We start from the raw sequence: 17196 nt of genomic DNA on the forward strand, positions 1-17196 counted from the left end.
AATGTGCAATGTGGTGCCCCCTTCCTCTGGAGGACTAAGCATGTGCTTATTTTGCTTAATGGTTAATCCAGCCCTGGTTGAACCTCATGCACTGGTCCCATAAAGCACCTTTAGGGCTCATTTATACTTCACGCTCAGAACGCGTACGCGTCCGCATCATGGCTGCCACGCGTTCCTAGCGTTCATTTCACGCGTCCTCTGAGCAGGTCCTCAGAAATTAACGCGACGCGTGCGCGAGTTGCAGTACCAGCAAAAGTCGGGCGAGTGTGCTAAAAGTCGGAACGTGACGTCAGAGTCTCTGTTTACTATCTACATGTGACAGCAAGCCTCTATGGAGATACTTCGGGGATCGATGTGAGCGCTTTGCTGTTTGATGAATGGTTCAAAGTGGTGAAGCAAAATGCCGACATACAGATGCATTTGTGGTGCTTTTATATTCAAGCGTCGCATATTCCCGATCGTAATGACACGATACATTTTAAAAGTCTCAGTGCCGTCTATTTTTTTTTTTTTTTTGCAACTTCACATCGCCAACATAATGTATAGCGCTGTATTTGAGCCACTGAGAAAAAATAAAAGACACGGTGAAAACGTGTATTTTGTGATTAAAGTGGAAATTTCGGCTTTAATCTCGAAATGTCCACTTTAACCTCGTAGTTTACTTTATTATTAAAGCAGACGGTCGTAAACGTCATCCCAGTTTTTAATCGCTACGAGCTTCTTGGACCTGACAGCTGCTGCAAGCAGCAAAAGATCACCACACAGAACAAATTAAATGTATGATATTCCAACTCTCTGCACATTTAGAATCTTTAGATTCATACTTGATATCACTTTCATGATGAAATGCATTAAAGTGTGTATGTAACATTTTACATATAATTTCATTTAAATAATGAATACTGTTAATAATTACACACATGGGGGTGACACGGTGGCGGAGCAATAGCACTGCTGTCTCGCAGGGAGTTACGTTGCTGGTATTTCCTGCTTGTATTCCACACTGTGCTCCGGTTTCCTTCCAAAGATAAGCAGATTTGGGGATTTGGTGCCGCTAAAATGACGCTAGTGTATGTGTGTGCTTGTATTCACCTTGCGATGAGCGGAGACCTCGTCCAGGGATTGTTTCTCAGTCGTGCCCAATGCTTGTTGGAATGGACACATCCCTGGCTTGATGGATTTAATCAATAATCATCCTTTTCACATATATTGCGGTAAGGTGTTATCGGAATTTAATAAGTGTTCTAGGCAATTCACAACACAGAGAATCCAAACATGTTCTCACCGTGATAATATCTCACACTGCCACCTGGTGGACTCCTCCAGATTTACGTAAAGTACGCTCGCAAGTATAAACACTTCAACGATTGCGTAGCAGGAGCGTCCGCTGCAGCATGCGTCGCGTGAAGTATAAATGAGCCCTTACAGTCTGGTCGAGAGTAGGTTTGTGGGAGGGTTGTCTTACTCTGTAATAATGATGAGTGTCGATTAGACATGTCTTGTAGTTGTCTTTGTCATGTAGTATGGGTGTTGTGTAGTGCTGCTGGGTTGTTTGCGTTTTACTTCTCAAGTCATGTGACAAAAACATGTGAGTTCTGCAGCTATACGCTTCTCCATTGCTAACAATGATACGAAATGGCACTGCCATGGCGTCAACAAAAAAAAAAATTGGACGTGAGCGTCAGTAGGCTTTGTGTTCCCGAGGAACCAAGTTACCCAAACTATTCTCTAACATTTCAGTAATTATTTATTGCTCTGATGCTGGTCTTTCTGATCATAAAATAGGTCATTATGATAGCAATTGATGAGAAGAATTTTTAATTAATTGCAGAATTGCAGTATTTGAGGGTCATCTAGAGCAGGGGACCACCTTGGCTGCAGGTTTTCATTCTAACCCTTTTCTTAATTAGTGACCTGTTTTTGTTGCTAATTGACTTCTTTTGAATTCATTGTGATTGACTTGCTCTTGGAGACTCAGACCCCTTAATTGTTTCTTTTTCCTTAATTAGCAGCCAAACAATAGTGAGATACAAAAGGAGCCAAAACAACTGATGACCATCATACAATATCTGAAAATAAAGAAAGATGAAGGTCTCAGGAATGTTGGTCTGCTCAGGTCCACAGAACATTTGACCAGAGCTCTTAGAAAGAGAAAATCGACAATTTCAGAAATGTCTGGTAATGCACCACGAGAGCAGCAACAAGCCATGGAATTAAAGAACGAGTTTAATTAACGACGAGACTCGGCACCTTATTAAGTAGCTGGCTGGAGTAAAATTGGTTGGAGTTTGAGGCCCTGACTTAGTTGGTCTTCTGTTGGCTCACTCACTTCACACTTCATTTCTGTTTGGGTGCCATTTGAGGAGAGAAATGAAGCAAATCAGAGGAACGATGAAGAACTTCAGGGGAACAAATCTTAAGAAAGCAATTCAATTAAAATGAATTCATAAGAAGTTAATTAGCAGCAAAAACAGGTCACTAATTAAAAAAAGGGTTAGGATTAAAACCTGCAGGACCGGAGTTGGTGACCCCTGCTCTAGAGTGCCTCTTTCTCTTGCATGATTTGGCTCAAAAACGAATTAGCACATCATCATCTCATAACAGGCTTTAGTTCCGAGTTTGGTATTTTTCTGTCCAGCTGTTTTAGCTCTAGACTGACGTGAAGAAACTGTGGCAAACAGAAATATACAGACAGACGCACACCAATCATCGAGATATCGATGTTTTCGGTATCATAGGACCCTAAAACGTCAAGATCCGTTGAAACCGGAGATTGGGAATTTTTGACAAATCTAAAGCTTTCGTTCCTCCCCCCTAGACGATAGGTTATGGTGAGGGAGGGTACAAAGCAAAAAGACAACAACAAGAAAAATGAATTATTATTAGAAATAGAAGAGCTAGAAATTGTCTTGTGGCATATAAGTAATTTTCACAACATGGTTATTTGACCTTTTCCCATTGCCCATATCTTTTGATTATGTTATTCTACTTCATGTTTCTGTTATAACAGATGTTTCCACAGTAGCATTAACCTCTCTGATAGTTTACTGATTTGATGATTTTTACTTCTGTGAAAAGGGTCAGGAGCTACGCATAGTCAAAAAAGCAGCTGAGGTCAAAACTTAGAGCCACCATATCTTCCAAGAAAGTCAAAATGAGAGCAAAACTCAAAAGGTCAAAGAGATCAAGTATATTTAAAAAAATGAAGGTCTTGAAAGTCACAAAATAAAATAAGCTTGTTATTGACCATCGAGAGGACCCTTTAGCCAACTGATCCATCAAAGTTGTGACCCTAAAGGCCACACCCCTAGCAACCAGAATCTGCATCATGATGAGGAAATTCACAAAATGGTGCCCAAGTAAAAAGTGACAGCCCTGCCACTACAAAACACTAATAAATTGTAAGTTCCTCAAATATGACTTCAAAATCCCTGAAGAGATATAATTAGACAAAATTCATTCAGCACAAAGTATAAAAAATGATTGAAAACACCAATCATTACTGACACTGCTTGATATAATTCTTTCCTTTTTATGAACTGAACCCCATCTATGTCCTAAGCTACTCCCCTGGCACAGTGCCCACTGGCTTTTTATGGACTGTTCATTAGTTCCTTAATTATTAATTCTGTTACTTGTGTGAAGAGGAGAGGCACCAAGTTGTTCTGAATTTTGCTTTTTCAGTAGAGCCGCTGACTCTTCTAAACTCTAAAAGCTCACACAGTGAAATTGGCACCACAATGTAAAGGAATTGGTTATGAGGTTAATCAATATCAGTCACGTTAAAGGAAAATGCAATGCAGTTCTTATGACTTCATGTTCTGAAACATTAGTTGCTACCTTTACATTTTTTACAGTTAGCTTCTTTTGCAATCCAGTTGAATATACTGTAGTTACTTCCCGAGATTCAGGGAGCTTTTAACAATTGGGTCCTGACAAAGCATTCATAACAACAGTAACAAGTTCATTGTTGAATTCACTATGCCAACTTCCATAACTATTATTTGGCAGGTTTAGATAGATAGATACAGCACTATATGATAGATAGATAGATAGATAGATAGATAGATAGATAGATAGATAGATAGATAGATAGATAGATATGAAAGGGACTATAATGGATAGATAGATAGATAGATAGATAGATATGAAAGGGACTATAATGGATAGATAGATAGATAGATAGGCACTATATAATAGATAGATAGATAGATATGAAAGGGACTATAATAGATAGATAGATACAACACTAGATAGATAAATATCTATCTATCTATCTATTTTTAAAATGACCTTTATTATGAACATTAACAAAATACAGTCATAAGACAAACAGTCCCAATATTCAAGATAAACAAAAGGTATATATCAGACAACTACCACTACTCCCCCTTTACACTCCTCCTACTCCGCAAATAAAAATAAAAATTAACAATTTATTATAATACACAGACCGCCACTCCTCCCCCTTTACACTCCTCCTACTCTGCACATAAATTAGAGCATATTGTTGAAGCCCACCAATCCTTTTCATTCCCAGTTGATCACCAGTTCGCCCTCCACAGCACACAGTACCTGTCGTGTCCCCCACATGTCGCTGAACATTTCTAAATTGTTTGTTAGTTTATGGTACATGAATTCAAGTTTTAGTCGACTTTTAATTAAAACTTTGAACAGCAGCAGAGCGTCGGTCCCCATGAGGTTTTTCTCTTTATTCCTCCTTGTTTTTAGGATTGCCAACTTGGCCTGTCCTAAGAGGAAATTCCCAAGAACAGACTTATTCCTATTTTTTTGATTATAGTTAATACCAAAGATAAAGTTAATTTTTGAGACCAAAACCAAAACCACTAAGAATTAAATCCAAGAAAATAAACAAAGGCCTCAGCCGTTCACAGTGAATGAACATATGAAAGATGGTCTCCCTTGTGTCACAGAACGGGCACTGGTCAGTCTCTGAAGCGTTAATTATATTCAGAAATGAGTTTGTGGCCAAGGCCGAGTGCATTATCCTCCACTGCAGATCCCCAAGTCTTTTCTGTAACGGGAGTTTATAAAAGCTCTCCATGAAGGTGTTATGTTCTCTGAGACCTGCAGTTCTTTCCTCCACAAAGTATCTGGCAACCCTTTCAGTTGGTTATAAAATGTCACTTTGACACACAGTTTATAAAGTTCTTTTTTGTTAAACAGTTCAAAGTCTTTCTCGACCAGAGTCCCAAATCTGAGAAGGTGTCCAGGTCTGTCAGTGTGGTCAGTGACGTGTGGTCTTACAATGATGGTGGGTGATGTCATCTCTGCTTCTGGTGTCCCTCACCTGTGAAGTACTCGCACACAGTGAACTCGCTCCTGACCTCGCAGTGCTGTTTGTACTTGACTAAGAAAAATGTCAACCAGGCGTACTGATCTGATCCCCAGGACTGTCGCTAGGTGGGCAGGGTGTGCCAGCACCTCATATTTGTATTAAATAAATGTCTTATTTTTAAAATTCTTTTGTTTAAAAGAATTGATACGAATGAGTCAGAAAATAATAACGAACAATCTAAAAGAGGATTCCAGACTAAAGGTTCTTCCAAGAACCAAAAATACTTTCCAGATTTAGCCTGGTCCTCCTGAACTTTCTGTGCCAAACCTGAAGTGCAGATTTATAAAATTCCGGCAGGTCAGACCCAACAACGTTGGCAGAATGTAATAAAAATAATGTTCAGCAAAATTTAAATTCCTTACCCCTCGAAATAAGGTAAAGGCCAGCTGTCTCCATGGTAGGTGCTCAGGGCCGTATAAGAGCCGATGTAATGCCTGTAACCTAAAGGCCTCCATCTTGCTCACCAAGTCAATGAGTCCCTGACCGCCCTCTTCTACAGGCAGATACAGGACACTGCGCTTACCCAATGCAGGCCATCCCAAAAAAATCTAAAAGTATTGCCTGGATGTTCTTGATGACCGATATTGGGGTCTATACATTGTAACTTATGCCAGAACATGGAGGCTATTAAGTTATTAATAATGAGGACCCTGCCTCGACAGGAGATCTCCTTTTGAAGATATTTCCATTTCTTCAGTCTGGCTTGAACTTTTTCCGCCCAGTCTGCCCAGTTTTCTTCAGCTACTCCTCCTTGTCCTAAAAACACCCCCAGGTATCTGAAGACTCTTCTGTTCCACTTAAGGCCACCAGGTAGGCCCGGTGGGTCTCCATCCCTCCAGTTGCCAATTAAAAATGCGGTACTTTTGTCCCAGTTAATTTTTGCCGATGACAGTTTTTCAAATTCATCCAGGCAATGTTTCAGCTCCGTGATGTCTCCAGGATGACAGATGAACACGGTTAAATCATCAGCATACGCGACCACCTTGAGCTGTAAATTCGGGCACTGAGGGATGTTCAGACCTTGAAGGCGGATGCGAATTTGTTGTAGTAGCAGCTCGATGGAGAGCGAGAAGAGCATACCGGACAGAGAGCATACCGGACAGAGAGCAGCCCTGACGTATCCCTCTGGTGACCTTGAAGGGGGCTGTTAGTGTTCCATTGAGTTTCACGACACTAAAAACGTTGTGATATAAAAGTCCAATGTGTTTAATGAATGAAGGTCCAAAGCCAAAGGCCTTCAGCACTGCTAAAAGGTAATTGTGGTCCACCCTGTCAAACGCCTTCTCCTGATCCAGTGATAAAAGACCAGCATCAAACCCAAAGAGCCTGGCAGCATCAATCACATCCCGAACCAGGAAGATGTTGTCCAGAATACACCTGCTGGGGACACAGTATGTCTGCTCGGGTTCACGATACTCGCCATGACTCTTCCTAACCGGTTAGCCAGGGCCTTGGAGAAGATTTTGTAATCTGCACACAGCAGGCTTACTGGGCGCCAGTTCTTTAGCTCCGTGAGGTCTCCTTTCTTTGGGAGTAGTGTGATAACCGCCCTGCGACAGGAAAGGGGCAGTTCACCCACTCGCAGACTTTCACAGAAAACCTCTGCCAGATCAGCGCCAAGGTGACACCAAAAAGCTTTAAAAAACTCAACAGGCAAACCGTCAATTCCTGGGGACTTCCCAATGTTCAGCCCATTCAACGCTGTGGTCAACTCATCTAGAGAGATCGTAGTTTCCATGAAGTCTTCTCTCCATCTAGAACCTGAGGTAAGTCCTGGAGAAAAACTGACGACTCTAAATGTACCTCTTCAATGTCTGCAGAAAACAGTCGCTGGTAAAATTGGTGTGCCCAGGATCGAAGGGCTTCAGGCTCCAGCAGGTCTTGACCTTTGTCATTTTTTAAACAGTTGATGGTCTTACTTTGGCCAATTGTTTTTTCCAGTTTAAAAAAAAATTGTGTGGGAGCGTCCATCTGGGTGAGCAACTGCATTCTCGAGCGGACAACTGTGCCGTTGACTCTCTTGTCTATAAGGTCCATCAACAATTGTTTCTTAGTTTTGAGGGACTCAAAAATGCTGCCGTCAAATTTCGTACATAAAACTGAATGAAGTTCAGTTCAGAAATGGCCGCATTCACATCCCTGGTGGTGTGCTCGGTGTATTGTTGGCACAATACGCGTATCTCAGTTTTTGAGCAATCCCACCATTGCCTCAGTGAAGAGAAGGTCTTCTTTTTGTATCTCCATTGTGTCCAGAAGTATTTGAAACAGTTGATGAAGTGGGGGTCTTTCAGTAGATTATTATTAAAGTGCCAGTAGGATTTAACAGAAGGAGCAGAGAGAAAAGAGATTTGAAGGGAAACAAGACAGTGATCAGATAAACTAGTTGGAAGAATGGAGCAGTTAGCTATGAGGTTCCTGTGATTTTCTGGATGTAAATTCTTTCAAGTCGAGCCATAGACAGCAGCCCAGCTGAGCTCTTCACCCACGTATACTGCCGGACCCCCGGATAAAATCCCTCCAAATATCAAGGAGATTATTTTGGTGACCACAGACCTCAGTGATTGGACGGACCCGGGCGGTTCTAGCCCATTCCTGTCCAGCTGCATTTTCTGTGCAGTTAAAGTCGCCCCCAACAAACACCAGCTCATCATTGTCACATGTCCCCAGGACATCATTTAAAACTGAGAAGCAGTGAGTTCTCTCAATCCCTACATTTGGGGCGTAACGTTAATGAACACCCACTTCTTCTCTCCCAGCTGCGCTTCTACCTTCAGCAGCCTCCCCTGGATTAACTCAGTACAAACAACACTGTCAGGTACAAAACTCTTAGAAAATAAGATGGCAACACCTGCACTGAGATTTGAGCCATGACTAAGATGTGCCACCCCTGGCCACTCAGACTGATTTGCCTCGTCAGTATGGGTCTCTTGAAGGAAAACCACGTTAATTCTTTTTGCGCTAAGTGCTCAAATAGCGCCGTTCTTTTACTAGATCTCTGCAGCCGTTTATATTGAAAGAGCACAGGGAATAGACAGGCATTTTAAAAGAAAATAAGGTGGCGGTCAACAACACTACATTAACCAAAGAAACGGGTAATCGCATTAAAACTGCCATCATGATTGTGCTTCTAGTGAACGTTTCACTTTGCTTATGATATTCTTTAATCGGACTCTCTCTTTGGAGGTCATACCTAATTCAGCAGCCCGCCGCCGCACTTGCTTCGCCGAGCTCAGAAACTGATGGAGATCAGGAAAGTGTTCAACTATACTGACCCCCCGCTTCCCTTCTAAAAACTCTAAAAAGCGCAAAATGCTTTCTGTGCTGTAAGCCTCGTGTAAGCTCGAGTGAGATGACAGATCAACTCTTATCGACGGGTCAGATTCATTGCCGTCCTCCCCTCCTTCCTCTCTCGCTTTGATTTCAGTGCCGTCTGTCTGCTGCAGTTCACTAGCGGCGGCCTCTGCACTTTCAGTCTTCGTGCTCTTCTTGGCACGCCCACCACTGGTTGTTTGCTCTTTTCTTTTTCTGGTTACCGGCTTAAAATAACCGTGTTCATCGTTACTGTCTTCAACGAGCATTTCTCCATCGGCCCCCGTTTCATGCGTTGTTTCTTCACTCAATGCTTGCGCAGCCAGCGCGCTCTTCTCCGCCATTTGAGAAGGTGCATCTGTTGGGCTCGTCTCTGGAGCGGCAATACTCTCGGTGGGTGTTTTTTGGAGAAGCGCTGCAGGGTCATCTTTATAATATTCAGCCCCTGGTATCACCTTAGCCACCTCCTCCTCTTCATGGCTGACTTCAGCCTTCTTGTTCCCATTACTTTCATTAATTTGCCCGGCATTATCCGCTGCGCCCGTGATCATTTCAGCCCTCAGGTTTTCCTACGCAGGCTCTCCGCTGGACACTTCCAGCTCCCCTGCTTCATGTCCCGGCCAGCTGTGATACTTTGAACTACAGTAATTTCACTCTGATCTTCAGCCGCTTCATCTGAATCGTAACTCAGATCCTCCATTTCTGAATCACTGATCACCGACTCATTTCTTCGTTGTCCGAAGTTCTATCACGGGGCTCCCTGTGCACACCAGACGGTCCTGGCTTATCCGAGCCGTCAGTCATCTCACCCGCTTGCACTGACTTGCTTTGTGCCCTGTCTGACCACACTTAAAGCATTTCATTTGTTCCGTAGTGATAAAAACTATATATTCGTAACCTCCTACTTTGAATTTCAAGGCCACATCAAGCTCCTCACGCGAGTTATTTAGTATCATGTACACCTGTCTCCGGAAAGACACGACATGCTTTAAATCCGGTGAGCGGCAGCCAAGCGGTATCATTATCACATCAGATATTATTTCACCATATCTACGAAGTTCGTGTAATAAAGCATCATTTTTCAAAAAAGGTGGAACATTTGAAATAATAACTTTTAGCAGGAGTCGATAAAGGCAGAACCGGGACTAGCGAGCCGTTTATTACCAGGCCCTCCTGCACTAGAGTATGCACCATGGCTTCGTCGCTTAGAAACACTACAATAGTTTTGTTCATGCGGGATGCTGACTTCACATTCTTACAGCCAACTCTTTTCGCCACCTCCACAACACACGCTTCAACAGAAACCATCGGGTCCACAACTACCTTAATTCCATTTTTCTGGAAAGATTTTCAAAATTTCGCGGTTAAGCCCTGGAGGCTTTGCTCGACGCGCCATGGCGGCAGCCGCAGCCGCGTCCGACTATTACACCAACCACCAACAATAAACTTTCAAATAAATGGCAAATCAGTAAAAAATACTTTATACATAAAACTAATAGTAAAGAAAGATAGAAAAGAAAACGAGAAATACTCACAGAGCCTCAAACAAACGGAGTGGACCTGCGACCAACAACCACGCCCACCCAGACCAGAGTAATCGACAGACAGAGATTCCACAGACAGAAAGGATAGATAGATAGATAGATAGATATGAAAGGGACTATAATAGATAGATAGAAAGGCACTATATAATAGATAGATAGATAGATAGATAGAACGGCACTATATAATAGATAGATAGATAGATAGATACAGCATTAGATAGATAGATAGATAGATAGATACAGCACTATATAACAGATAGATAGATAGATAGATAGATAGATAGATAGATAGAACTTTTTTTTGCCCCAATATGATTTGACTTCACAGAGCACAGAACTGGACAAGATGAGGTTCAGTTTATAAAAAGAGGCTGAATCAAGCAATGTCTGTTATGATTGGTGTGTATGAATACTTGGCTGACAAATTCTTGTGTGCACTGTCAATGGGTTCCCATCCAGTCTATTTTTGTTATGAAGTGGAGGTTTCCTCCAAAAGTTTTGATTGGCCAGGCCAGGCCTCCCATTGAACTTAAAGGAACACTCTACTCGAAAATGATATTTTTTCTATAAATGATATTTTTTCTAAATGTTACTTACTCCTTGTACTTTGTAGCGGTGGCTGAGAAAAAAATTTAATTTCATGTTGTCATGCAAACTGGAGAGAAAAAAGCTTACGCTATAATAAAAGCCAATAGTGACCAATGCCGTACAATGTCAATGTGAAAATCGACCATGAATAAAAGAAAACAAAACTCACGTTACTTGTGTCACATAATCCCCCAAAAACCCTGAAATGGATTAATAAGGTTTGAGAATGTTACGTGATATTAGCTGGGACAGTAGACATCTACAGTTTCAGCTTTTGGAATATGGTCAAAATGTAGTGGTTGGTAGTGATTGATTGGTGTTACACAATCATTTAATTAATTGTCAGTGTTGGCTTTGGCAATGACAGAAATTAAATAAAAATTTAGTAAGATGCCCACCCAGGGATGGGAAATTATTATTATTATTATCTTTTGGTATTTGATACACTGTATTAATCCCTGAGGGGAAATTGACTCTAATTATCTCTAACCTGCTCTGCATGTGTATTGCGCCAACGTTCTTGAATTCTTTACGACATTCTACTTTGTCATTTTCTCTTTGTCTTTTATTTCCGGCCCCAGCCCCAGTTAAATCTCTTGGTACAAAGTCTCGTCTCGTGGGACTTGAAAGTATCCCTCTGAAAAAGTCACCTCTCGTTCCAGGATTTTTTTTATATGATAGAGAGTGTCAGGGATGCCAGGGGCATTGACCCGGCCGGGACGCCGTGAGGGACCGGATGTGGGTCTGCGCCCACCCTGGATCACGTGGGGGCCGCCTTCCTCGTTGCCTTGGAGACCTGTTACCTCAGCACTTCCGCCACACCAGGAAGTGCTGGGGGGAAGAATTAAGAGGACACCCGGGGAGCTGCCGGGAGAGCAGCCGACACTTCTGCCACACGTAGGCGTGGCCAACGGGGGTGTGTCAGAAGCACCTGGAGCTCATCCGGGGAGTGTATAAAAGGGGCCGTCTCCCTTCATTTGAGGCTAGAGTCGGGTGGCAGAGGCAGAGGCAGAGGCAGAGGCAGAGGCAGAGGCAGAGGCAGAGGCAGAGGCAGAGGCAGAGGCAGAGGCAGAGGCAGAGGCAGAGGCAGAGGCAGAGGCAGAGGCAGAGGCAGAGGCAGAGGCAGAGGCAGAGGCAGAGGCAGAGAGTGGAGGCGGCCCGAAGAAAGGCATTGAGTGGCCAGGACTGTGTTGGGGTTTGTGCACTGACTTTATTTAGTGTCTGAGTGACACATTATTGTAAATAATTGTAAATAAAACGTGTGGTGGTTTGAAAACAACATGTCCGCCTGTCTGTGTCCGGGTTGGCTCGACAAGAGATATATATATATATATATAAAGCAGGAGAAATCAGTCTTTTAGATAATTGTGTGCACTACTGTGCGTGTTTGCATATCCTAATTGTTTTCTGGCTTAATATTGAAGTAATGAATGCATCTACCAAAATATATTGGAGTATAAGTATCCATTTGCATTTGGAAATGTGGAGAAGTAAAAATGAAAGAAGATGAAAATGTAATACTAAAGTAATATTGAGATATTCTCAAAACATGTTCAAGTTGAGTGACGACGTATTTCTATTTTGTTACTATACAACACTGCTTGAAAGTTACAGACTACATTCTTTCTCAACTAATAGTTCTCACTGGAGTTTTTCAATGTAATTTGCTAATTACTCTGTAATTAATGCCCTTTGTTTTTCATCAAACAATTTATCTGCAGCTCCCGTTAAGATTAAACATTTTAAACCTGTTATGATACACTGCTTTTGAACGGCTCACAGCTATCACTTACCTTTGACAGGTCATTCATTCATTATATCGTCTTCTACAGTCCATGTTTTTAATGTCAGCTTTCTTCTCCTTTTGTCCACTCCTACTTGGGGGTCACCACAGCGGACCATCCTTCTCTGTCTATACCCGTCTTTTACTTCATTTTCTGCCACACCAACCGACTTCATGTTTTTGTCTTGCTGGGTGGTTCCATCCTCATCTCTCCTCTTCACGTGCCCAAACCATCTCAATGTAGCCTCTCTCACTTTGTCACTAACCTATCATACCTGCATAGTCCCTCTAATACACTCAGAGCGAAAATCGTAGCATCTTCAGCTTTGCCACTTTCAGTTCGGCTTGCTCTGTTTTCTGTGTTTAATGTCTGAATTGGTTATTAAGTTACTGTGAACTACTGTCTATCCTCTTTTTTTTCTTGCTAATCTTATGTGAATGTTCATCCTTTTTTATTTACAGTTAAATGGAAAAAGCAGAAACTAACCCTCCACGGACACGGAAGACGAGTAGAGTTGAGCAAGTTGTAGGACGATGGCTGCGTCGCTCAAGAGACAACACTCCAAGGTGAATTTTCTGCAATATGCTACAAGTGTATCCTTTTGAACTACTTACTTGAATTTAAAAAGAATTTGTTAGCGAAGTTAGGGAAGAGTTGGCATGTTCTCCCCGTGTCTGCGTGGCTTTCCTACCAAAGTCCAAAGACATGCAGGTTAGGTGGACTGGCGATCCTAAATTGTCCCTAGTGTGTGCTGTGTGTGTGTGTGTGTGCCTTGTGGTGGGCTGGCACCCTGCCCAAGGTTTGTTTCCTGCCTTGCACCCTGTGTTGGCTGTGATTGGCTCCAGCAGACCCCCATGACCCTGTAGTTAGGATATAGTGGGTTGGATGATGGATAGATAGATAGATAGATAGTGTGAAGCCAACCCGGATGCAGACAAGCAGGACACAGGTTCAACACAACACCCGATTTTATTTACAATTTTGTGCACATGTCACCAACACCAACGTACACAATCCAGTCCCTTTTCAGACGCCAGTCCATCCACCTCCAGTCCTCCTCAGGATTTGTCTTCTTCTTCTTGACTCTGGCCATCGAATGGTGGGGACTGGCCCCCTTTTATAGGGCACCCGGAAGGACTCCAGGTGCCCAATGAGCTTCTTCCGGCCTGGCCAAATAAGGCCCTGGAAAGGTCCATGCGCCCCCTGGTGGTGGCCATGGGATCCAACAGAGTTCAGCTCCCATGCTCAATCACTTGTGGCCCTGCTGGAAACCAAGGGGGCTGCCCTCTGTCGGCCTGGTGGAGAAACTGCCCTAAAAATACTCTCTCCTCTGGTCTTTCCACACTCTGGGCACCCTGGCCAGGTAAGGGCTCTGGCTGCCCACCACATTAGATAAATAGATAGTTTATAAATAGTGATTTTATGTTCCTCAAAGCTCAATAAACTTCTGTATTTGCAATTTGCTTTTGATTATTACAAAATATTAACCCAAGAAAGGCTACCTTTTGTGTTGGCACTTTGACACACTGAAATAAAAAAAGTCACACATTTCTGCTTTTCAGAAATACTGTATACTGGGTGTTTTTCCATCCATCCATCCATTATCTAACCCACTATATCCTAACTACAGGGTCACAGGGGTCTGCTGGAGCCAATCCCAGCCAACAAAGGGCACAAGGCAGGAACAAACCCTGGGCAGGACGCCAGCCCATCGCAGGACTACTGGGTTTTTCCTATTTTATATTTAACTAATGAGACTCCCATCTAAACTTGTTTTTTATTCTGTAAAGAACTCGGCAAACTATAAATATGGAAGATTAATTGTGTCAAAAGTTAATGTAATCCAATGTGTTAACTGTATATGCTTCTGGTGCATTCAATTTTGGTACAGTTTTATCAGGTTGTCATTAAATACATATCATCCAAATTATCAATTGATTTTCAATATGGAATGAAATTTTCATGTCAGTTTAAAATGCATTACAAAAGCATACTGCATTTTAATCTATGGCCATAGATTCTATGTTATAACTAAAAGCATCCATCCATCCATTATCCAATCTGCTATATCTGAACACAAGGTCACGGGAGCCAATCCCAGCCAACACAGGGCACAAGTCAGGAAACAAACCCCGGGCAGGGCGCCAGCCCACTGCAGGGTGCACACACACACACACACACACACACCAAGCACACTCTTGGAACAATTTAGGATCACCAACTTACCTAACCTGCATGTCTTTGGACTGTGGGATGAAACCGACACAGACACGGGGAGAACATGTAAACTCCACACAGGGAGAACCTAGGAAGCGAACCCAGGTCTCCTAACTGTGAGGCAGCAGCGCTACCCACTGCGCCACCATGCCACCCTAACTAAAAGCATTGCAAACATATTTCATTTTGCTTAGCGGCTGCTCTTGGCATATTGCATTTTGTTTCAAGACCACTGATTAATCATGCCAAAACTGAATGTAATGTACACTACCAATCAAAAGTTTTAGGATCCCTCAGGTTTTCCAGTTTGTCTTCAAATTTAATGAGTTGAAATGCAATGAATTACCTAAAAGTAAAGAAGAGGTAAGCAGTAAACTGCCAGAGGTTCAAATTTAAAGTTCAGGTTAGCAAAAACAGAGAAAAAAAGGAAATTGCAGAATATTACAAATGACCCTCCTTCAGGGAACAACTAATAAGTTACAACCTAGAGGTGTTCCACAGCAGTTAAAGTAAATGAAGCCTTGCAATTTGAAGCAGACAATTTGCACAGGTGTCCCAACTTCTGCTGATTACTTAAAAAATACTCTGTCTGTCTTAAAGCAGAGCTGGAACAGATTATGTCACTACACCCCACTTAGATAATATTTCAGTGATAATGGCAAGAAATGGTAATTAACAAATGAAATGAGAGCATTATTACCGTTAGAAGTACAGTGGTACCTTGGTATACGTCCGCATTGGAATAAGTCCAACTTGGTATACGTCCTGTTTGGACGCGAAAAATTTTGCTTGGTATACGACCTTTGTTTGGAATACAACTCGTGTGCTAGAACACCGCGCGCTACCCTTGTTTACCTCTCTCGAGACAAAGCCATGACTGCCCACGATCGTCAGTTGCTAGCATTCAGTGAACAACCTGCACTATAACTCACTCCATCCATCCATTTTCTAACCCGCTGAATCTGAATACAGGGTCACGGGGGGTCTGCTGGAGCTAATCCCAGGGCACAAGGCACGAACCAATCCTGGGCAGGGTGCCAACCCACCGCAGGACACACACAAACCAAGCACACACTAGGGTCAATTTAGAATCGCTAATCCACCTAACCTGCATGTCTTTGGATTGTGGGAGGAAACCCACGCAGACACGGGGAGAACATGCAAACTCCATGCAGGGAGGACCGGGAAAGCGAACCCAGATCTCCTAACTGCGAGGCATCAGCGCTACCACTGTGCCACCGTGCCACCCGCACTATAACTCTCTGTGAGTTTTCCCGTGATTTTGTGTTTTTTCGCGTACATTTGTTTGTTGATTGATTGTTGAAAAGTATGAAGGTGGCATGCGTATCCAGGACATGGCTGCTACGATTGTGAAAAACAAAGACGTCATTAAAAAGTAAAGTGAGGTTAAATTTTCATTTATTTCATCTAATTGCTTTTGCATTTATGTATTTTAGTATTAAGTAGTGTTTAAATTATTTTATACAACCCCATCAATGTATAATATGCCAAGAACAATAGGATTTTTTTTCATGGGAACGGATTAATAATTTTCCCTTTATTTCTTATGGGAAAAATTTATTTGGTATACGTCCTGTTTGGTATAAGTCAAAGGATCTGGAATGGATTAAGGACGTATCCCGAGGTACCACTGTATAAGCCTTTCAATTAGAGTAATTGCAAAAAAAAATCGAAGTGTCAGTAAGTCCAGTGGCGTCCTACACAATCCACAGGCAATTGGAAACTGGAAGAAAGTCTGATAGGAAGAGATCTGGCAGACCAAAAAGTCACAACCCAAGTTTCTGAGAGTCACCAGCTTGTGGTCTGGGCACCTCACAGCACAACAGCTTCAAGCACAGCTTAACAGTGCAGGTCGATAAAAGCAAATCTCAGTTTCTACTACGAAGAGGAGACTTTGTGCTGCAGGTTTGACAGGGTAAGTGGCACAAAGAAAGCCATTCCTTAAAGGACAAAAAGGGGCCTTGAAATACCAGCTGTGGACTACTGCAGACTGGAAGAAAGTCTTATGAACCTATGATTCAAAATTTGAAATCTTCAGTTCATCACACAGGGTATTTGTATGCTATTGAGTTGGTGACAGGATAGTTCCTCAGTGTGTGACACCAACTGTCCAACATGGAGGAGGAAGTGTGATGGTCTGGGGTTCTTTTACTAGAGGCACAGAGTGACTGGCATTCTGACTCAAAAGGGTGACCACAATTTTGGATGTTATATCAAACATCAAAGGCTGGCTACTTTGATGAATCCAAAATTTGAATAAAATTTTGTAAATTTTAATGATTCCTGCCATGATGACATCACTTCCGACACACAGCAGTGATGTAATCTCCTGCCACATTACATCTTGTCGCCATTTTTTATGTATAAATACCAC

General features: G+C 42.4%; 1 protein-coding gene across 1 annotated transcript in view; it reads left to right on the forward strand.

Moving 5' to 3' along the window:
• LOC120532237 (FERM and PDZ domain-containing protein 1) overlaps window positions 1-17196 on the forward strand; it is a 176965-nt gene that overhangs the window by 73882 nt on the left and 85887 nt on the right. Inside the window, exon 2 of the mRNA XM_039758088.1 lies at window positions 13046-13150. Within this exon, the coding sequence (XP_039614022.1) occupies window positions 13050-13150 (101 nt within the window). The 5' untranslated portion in view covers window positions 13046-13049. The remainder of the gene's footprint in view (window positions 1-13045; window positions 13151-17196) is intronic.

This window comes from Polypterus senegalus, chromosome 7, assembly GCF_016835505.1.
Source record: "Polypterus senegalus isolate Bchr_013 chromosome 7, ASM1683550v1, whole genome shotgun sequence".
In the NCBI taxonomy this organism is placed as follows: Eukaryota; Metazoa; Chordata; class Cladistia; order Polypteriformes; family Polypteridae; genus Polypterus; species Polypterus senegalus.